Here is an 8,074-nt window from a genome sequence, read left to right on the forward strand (position 1 = left end):
AAAACTTCAAACAAAACTTTAATTCCTAGTAATTAATAACAGTCCCGGGCACATGCACATTATTCCTTATCAAGTTTCCAGCAAAGTGCTTTTATTTTTTAAATTCAATTTTTTTTTAACAATGGACATTGTTTTATTTTTATTTTATTGACAATTTTATTGTCATTAATTACATCACAGTAAAATCCAGGGCAATTTAAAACTGAACAATAACATTATAACCATAAGATTATTTTTGTTATAATACAAATGAATATATGGAATACACTCTGTACAAACACATCACTCTACAAATCAACTTGTCAGCCTGTCACACAACATACATTCTACCTGAGGACAGCATTCTGGCGGATACATTTCTAATATACACTTGAGCTTCTGCTTCTACGATATATATCTAGAGAAAGATTTGCAAAGATTTATGAATTATACACACACTAGTCATTTTAATAGGAACACCTGTACTTTAGCATGAATGTCAGTACCAGATGGGCTGGTTTGAATAGATCAGAAACTACACTTTCTGAATTTACAAAGAATGGTACAAACACAAGCAGAGGGTCTGCAGGCTGAAACACCTTGTTGAAGAGAGAGATCTGAGAATAAGCAGACCGATCTGAGCTGACAGAAAATCTCTAGTAACTTAAATAAGCACTTTTTATAGCTGTAGTGAGCATCCAAGATCCCACAACACAGTGAACCTTGAGATGAATGAGCTACAACAGCAGAATGTCAGGTTCCTCACTTGTCAGTCAAGAACAAAAAGACCATGTGACTTTTTCCTAATCTTCTGTCCAAGAAACTGTCCGTCCACCTCATGGCCTGATGTTTTGTGCATGCTGAGATGCTTTTCTGAGCATTAACAGTGACTTTTTGAGTTACTATATCTTCCTGCTAGCTTGAACTAATCTGGCCATTTTCCTCTGATCTCTTTTATCCACAAGCAGTTTCTGCTCAGAAAACTGTTGCTCAAACAAAGCTTTTTATTTTTACCATTCTCTACAACTCTAGAAACTGTTGTGTGTGAATATCACTGCTGGATATCAGCAGTTTCTGAAATCCTTAACCCTGCCAATCAGGCACCAATAACCATGCCCTTCTCCAGATTCTAAGTGCAGAAAGCTATTTAGGAGTTATGCAAAGCGGAACCAACTGGAAATGTCAAAAGCTTTGCAGGATTTTATACTTTTGCCAGGAATGAATATCACAATCTAATAATCTGATCTTTTTTCACAATTTAGATATTGTGTTATACTTCATGTACAAATAGGTTCTACAATTAGGCTTTTCACTTTTAACATTTTAACTACATTTCCATGTTGTGAGTTTCCTGACATTTTCATGACAGAGGAGTTTAGGCTTTTGTAGGTTTTTGCTATGTGAGATTTAACCCAATTTGGATTCGAGAAATTCTCCACAAATCATTGCACACAATGTAGTCTATGAAACACACCAAACATCTACATCTGTCTACATAAAAATACATTAGTATACTAATAATTTATGGTTTAGTAGTTTATAATTTGGTGTTCCATCTGACTACTATCATTTCATTTGCATTTGGTGAACCCACAAGGTGTTTTTACTCACCATTTCAGGCTGAGCCTCACTGTGTCAAGTGGGTGGCCCAGTCACCAGATGCTCACCTGCGGTCATGACCCCCACGACCGGCTCCAGAAGTAGGTCCTGGGAGGTTCTACCCCAAGCAGTCTTTTTTGTAAGGGTGGCTGTACTGAGAGCTTTATATTTACATTAAGCTCAATGTTTTTATGTTTTAACATTAAAGTTGCTAGCATAACCAGATTTCTGTGTAGTAATATGAATTAAACATGGGCCTTGATTGGTCAGTACCAGTGTTGCCAATTTAGAGACCTGGCCAATAGGTTTTGTTGATGTTAAACCTGACACAATTTTATTTTAAAAAGACACAAATCCATTCCCTTTTTAACAGATGTTAGTGACAGTCAAGCAGTTTTCAAGATCACATCAAAGCAACTGCTTTTACTGAATTTCCACTGTTCCCATGGACCCCTCAAGAACTTCTAGTGACTTTGTGTTGTGAACATGCTTTAGCTTGCATTGGTTTAGGCGTAACTTAGTAGCTTTTATTAGTGGGTGTTGAAATGCAACACACAGTCTGTGTCTCACTCACATTTCTTCATAGACTAGCGGAAGAGAAAACAAGAGAGGAGGGACAAGACCGTGACCAGTGGGTGAGGCCAGTTCATTCTTGCATCACCTGGAAAGAGACACAAAATTATTATTTTTGGTGAGCCCACACACACACACACAAAGTAGTGAAGCTTTCCACTCACTTCTTTCAACATTACTCTGAGCTAACATGGTCTATGCTAGTGCTCCAGCTTATGTTGTACATAATAATTTGTGGTGGGTTTTTTATTTAAAAATATTTTTAGGACTAACGTTGGTTTGATATGGGGAGATTTCAAAATATCTCACACCTTTAAAAAAAAACTACAGAGAAGAACTCCAGTGAGGATTATTTCAATTTAAAATTCAATATAATGTGGGAGACTGATAAAATATCCAAATATTTATGGACTGTATACAGACCAAATATCCATGACATAATCTATATAGCATGTTAAGCTTGATGAGTTTGGACAAACTTTCTGCAAGAGTGTTTAGGAATAGTCAGAACACAAGAATAGGATACTAAAACAGTCCGCTAACACATTTAAATAATGGTTTCGCACTAAATTAAAATTATTTTACAGATAGGTAAACATCCAAGTAATTACATATACCTGTGGGAAGTGATATTTCAGGTAACCTCCTCTGATTTGTTCTTTTTCCTGTAGGGAGATGGGGGTGGAAGATTCATAAATTAATTTTACTGTCGTAAATTAATTTTACGAAGTACACTTCTGTATGTCTCAGTGCAGGTCTTTGATACGGTATCATACTATATCTGGAAAAAACGACCCAATATTTTGGGCATATTCTCATTTTAATTTTATAGTTGTCACTTTCAGGAAAATGATCAACAATAATAAATCTTCCGGATCATCAAATTAAATGCTCTGTAGAATGTATGTTTCCCACTAGCGGAGGCAGATCTTGATCTACACTAGTTGGCAGCAAACATGGTTCATCTGTTTTTCCATCACACTATTTTCTTTTCCAAACATTGCTTGGTGAAAAATAAAAACAGCAGGAGTTTATTCGTTATGAAGAAGGTGAAGGTTGTAAATGGTTGTAGTTACTTGAGGCTTGGTGATGTTCAGTGCTGAAATATATCCTCATGATTCAATAGGATACTGTCTTTATTCACGGCCAGGCTCCTGTAAATATCTTCTCTGTCCTCCATATTTAGTTAGTTCAGTCAAGGTCAAGGATGTTGTGGTGTATCTTCAATGCTATTGACTGGCATATGCCTAAAGATGTCGCTCTGACTTCCTGTTTATTTATTTATTTTTATTTTCTGCTGTGTATACTGTACATACATAATTCCAGGTTGTGTTCCAAGTCTTTGTATGTTCTTGTTATGGTCTTCTGGCTTAATTTGAATTTTTAACCATCTTTTCAAATTCAGCAGTATTTATATGTATTCATGAAGATTTCTTCTGCATTTGTATCCAGTGCTTTAAAACTTCAGTGTTTCGAGCCATTTAGAAGAACACTGTAATAATGAGCAATGTAACAGGATGTGGTAGTGGGACAATATTTGCTGCAGCAAGAAAAATGAATCCTTGAACAACAAGAAAGTCTATACTAACTTACCACAGCAATTGGCCACAAGATGATCCCCTGATCCGCAGGGAGTATATCTTCATGGAAATATGTAGGATGGTGGAAGCCAGCCTGTGAGTTAGTTTGGCCAGGCTTTATCAACAGGAATGTGGTCACTTGCAGTAAGAGACCAGAGACAGCATCCACAGCCTCCTGGACTCTGCTCCTCAACTCCAGCAGAGACACCATTGCTCCTCCTCATGACTCAGGTCGCTCCTCCCCTGACCCCACTAAGGCTATTGCTGCTCCACCACCTCTACTTCTGCTTCCTCCGGACCTCGCTTAATCCGTCATTGTTGCTTCTTTTGGGCCTCCATTTCCGCTGTGGCATGTCGACATTATGACAAGTCCAGGACCCCCTTCCTGTCACAGTTCCTTTGACGAATCTTTCAGCACACCTCATGGTTTCCAATGCAGCAAACACCACTTGTCCTTAAACATATGCTTTCTTGTTAATTGGGTTCTTGTAATATCTTAGACACGTTTCTTGTTTCCTATCAATCATGCTCTATTTATATATGTCTTTCTATCCATCCATCCATCCATCCATCCACCCAAGGGTCCAGCACTGCTTGCTATAAATAGACTGTGGGTCAAGGAGCTCAGTGCGGATGTTGTACTCAGCTGATCGCACCACCCTCCTGGCTGTGATGCTACGCATCAGGATGCTCTCAATAGTGCAGGAGTAGAAGTTCCTTTGCACTAAGGTGGTAAAGATGCTGACCAGTCTTTTATGCTTCAGAATTTCAGAGATCTAATTTCCTATTTTTAGATTCTCATTATCCTTAGTTATTTTGCACATTTAACTTTCACTTTATATTCTGTATCTTCATTCAAACTTCTACCACTTTGTACCCAGTGGTTTAAAACTTCATTGCTTTAAGCCTTGTCAATGCCATGAAAAGCACACATTCTGATTTTAAAATTGTGTACACATCTCCTCCTGCCTAGATCTATTACCTGTGGGGAGCTTTAATGGTCTGCATAGTGCAAAACACCACTAGGATTGTAAAACATTAAACTGACATATAAACAGATTTCTTATAGAGCAAGTGTTGTAACTCTCCACATATTCTTGTTTTCTGGTATTCGTGTTTGAACACACTTACCATCCACTGACAGCTCAACACTGTTGATCAGCTCCCATTTCTCACGCACAAGGGCAGATCTTTTCATGCGTGTCACTGCCTGGTAGCTCTTGTACACACCCTTATCTGCAAGTGTCAGATTATGCAACACCAAGGAACAGTCCCCTTTAAGCAGCTGGACCTCAGGAACGTCCACGCGGTCTTGATATCCATCACCCTGAAACGACTCTTTACCACTCCGCTCAAACACCTCCTTATCGGTGCTCCACCGAATATAAGGTGTTTCACTCACCACTCTCAGTGTACACGGCAGGACAACTGTAGACCTCTCTTGAGCAGACACAACGATCTGAAGTTCTGCATAGAGGACGCCTGAGATGGGAAGATCCAACTTAATTTTAGCACATTCTCGGTAATGCTCTTATGTTCAGAAACTTATTTTTCATCTGTTTAATTAAAATAAGGGTTATTTACCGATGCAGGCGGCAGTCCACACAATGCAAATGGAAAAAAAGGAGGTCATGATGCCCTGAACGTCTCTACATAAGTTTGTGCAGGTCTCCTACAACAAGCAAAGGCAGGTTTTAACAGAGAAATATATAAAATTAAATATAAACAGTAATACAGTGGAACTTTACATATTTTAATCAATACATTCATTACCAAACAAATAGATTTATCAATTCATTAACGTTTACTATAGTATTTAATTAGATACAATCCCAAATTAAACTCCACAAATCATTGCCTACATAGAAATACTGTATAGCCAAAGTCAGAAGTCAAAGTATTAGTGTAAATCACTCTAAAATGAGTCCAAATATCTAACCATAAGGTTCTCTTATCAAGCAACTCTTTTCTTATCAAGAAAACCTTTAGCTTCTATGTGCATGATTTAATAACCAGTTTAAGTCAGTCAAAACCACTTCCAGTAGGTGGACTTAATACTCCTTGTTACAGGAATCTTTACCTAAAGTGCAGACTAGTGATAGTTCTGATGGTACAGAACCCTTGTTGCCTTATGTATGTTGAAATGCAGTTAATATACACAGTTTTTTGGCAATGACCTGTAATATACATGTATTTTGTATATGACGATTCACTCATAACAGATCAATATGAACACTATGAAAATAACTTGGGTATTTTTTTTGTTGTTGTTGTTTTTTTTCACAGGGAAATCACAAAGTGTAACTTCCTTAAGATGACCTGTGCCGGGAAAGTTTACAAAGCATTGTTATAAACCACACATACTGAGGGGCAAGAAAGACAAGACCAGTAGGAGGCAGTCATGTTTCACTTGAACAAACGTTGCTTGCTCATAGGAACAGTAGTTCTGCTAGGATATGTAATATATAAAGCAGATACTCTTTTTCCAACTAAATGATGCTGTTTCTTGTACTGAAGACTTCTACACTATTCAAACATTCGTACGATATTAAACCCAGGTTACACTTTTACACAGAGTAGACTTTGTCCGGGTCAAAACATCAACATTTACACATCAGTACAAAGGAACTTTATTATCCTGTGGTTAATAAAATGCCTGAAGAACCAGACACCAGTAAAGTGTCAAAATAAAGAATATTAAGCTCTTTAAAACGTTAAGTTTAAGAAAAAGAGGAATTAGGCCAAACTTTTGATTTGACTAAACAGAAAGGAGTGTCTGTTTGGCCCCACCCTCCTGCGTTGTTTCCTGTACAAAACCACAGTTTGATAACGACTCATACTTCCTGTTTGTCAAGTGTGGAATGTCTTGTGAGGCATTACAACACTATTACTATTTCATTTCATTTTTTTTTAATTAGCTCTTCTCTACTGTATATATCGGCTTTACTTGATGGTAGTTTAAATGTATTTGACTTACCTGTCTCTATACAGTACAAACAGATTACAGGCTTTTGTAAATGAACACCCCTGGCTATGAGGAAGTAAACCCCGTGAGTCGCTGAAATTTTCCACTTCATATGACACTGCAATGACGAACCCCGCCGTTAAAGGCGCTGTTTAGTAACAATCTATAGCCCTTAATACAGTATAGTTTAAAAAAGGTGAAATAAACATATATTGAACCCTGTATACACTATATACTTTACTACAGACTATAACACCTCCCCCCAGATCTGATTCCCTGGTTTATAACATCTGATGAGACTTTTTTTTTTTGACTCCTATATTCGTCCTGTAATAACCTACAAATAATAATAAAAATCCACCCAGAGAATCAAAAATTATTCATACCACTAACAAGATCAGACTCCAGAAAACAGATCCCAGGTGAAACACGGCAGACGAACTGCTCTTAAAACCAAGGAAGTGATCAGTATCAGACTTAATGAGATGTTAGTGGATCACACGCTTCAAAAACAACATGTACACCATGTTCCGATATAAAAATAAGTTTAAAATAAAAAAAAAGTACCACGTCAAGTTTACTAAATTAGCTTGTATTGATATTTAAATGCCGTAAACAATCTCCTACCTCCTCCGAGAAGGAAAAACACCGCGATTATAATCCGCGATTTCAGAAAACGCGTCTCAGGCACGCTGACAAGGAAATCCACGGAAACACGCAGCAGAATAGAGCAACGTTCACTGAGCTGAAACGAAACCGAACCTCCTGTAAACGATTCTATAAAAGACTGCCCCCTAGCGTCCAATAATACACAGTATGCAGTATTGTTCAATTGCACCTCCTGAAAAACATCAAAAATGCTACTACTACTACTAATAAAAACATAATAATAATAATAATAAAAACATAATAATAATAATAATAATAAAAACATAATAATAATAATAATAAAAACATAATAATAATAATAATAATAAAAACATAATAATAATAATAATAATAATAATAATAATAGCAGACTACAAACTGTACTTTTCTTTGTTGCTGATAAATGTGTGTAACATCAAGTGTACTATGTAGTGTATTATCATTTATTGGGTGGATGCAACTTTAATGTTAAACCTTTAGAGAAAGGTTTTAAAACAAACATCAGTGGTCCACATTATTTTACATCATATTCACATTTCCACATGAAGGATACTTACTAAAATGGTATACACTTGGTGCTACTATGCCTGCAACAAGAACTTATTATTGCAATTTACTACCTTTATATCTAAGAGTGTATGCATTCCTGGATTTATATGATTGTTTATTACTGTTGTAAAATTTTAAATGCTGTCTTGTAGATAGATTTTTGTTTAATATAATATGTTCC

General features: G+C 36.6%; 1 protein-coding gene across 1 annotated transcript; it reads right to left on the reverse strand.

The window, feature by feature from the left end:
- On the reverse strand, positions 1–7,476 carry LOC131364621 (versican core protein-like). The gene is made up of 5 exons (XM_058407827.1): positions 7,324–7,476; positions 5,316–5,403; positions 4,863–5,213; positions 2,769–2,816; positions 1–2,239 (listed from the first exon to the last, which is right to left on the reverse strand). Exons 2-5 carry the CDS (start codon positions 5,362–5,364, stop codon positions 2,166–2,168), a joined length of 522 nt encoding a protein of 173 aa, XP_058263810.1. The 5' UTR covers positions 5,365–5,403; positions 7,324–7,476; the 3' UTR covers positions 1–2,165.
- Between the last annotated feature and the right edge of the window lie 598 nt (positions 7,477–8,074).

The sequence above is a fragment of the Hemibagrus wyckioides genome, linkage group LG14, assembly GCF_019097595.1.
Source record: "Hemibagrus wyckioides isolate EC202008001 linkage group LG14, SWU_Hwy_1.0, whole genome shotgun sequence".
NCBI classification, from domain to species: domain Eukaryota; kingdom Metazoa; phylum Chordata; class Actinopteri; order Siluriformes; family Bagridae; genus Hemibagrus; species Hemibagrus wyckioides.

Coding starts and splice junctions, on each gene's coding strand:
- LOC131364621 (XM_058407827.1), bottom strand. CDS start 5,364: ATGACCTCCTTTTTTTCCATTTGCATTGTGTGGACTGCCGCCTGCATC. Junction 5,214..5,315: donor GTGGACTGCCGCCTGCATCG/GTAAATAACCCT, acceptor TTCCCATCTCAG/GCGTCCTCTATGCAGAACTT. Junction 2,240..2,768: donor TGAAATATCACTTCCCACAG/GTATATGTAATT, acceptor GTCTCTTTCCAG/GTGATGCAAGAATGAACTGG.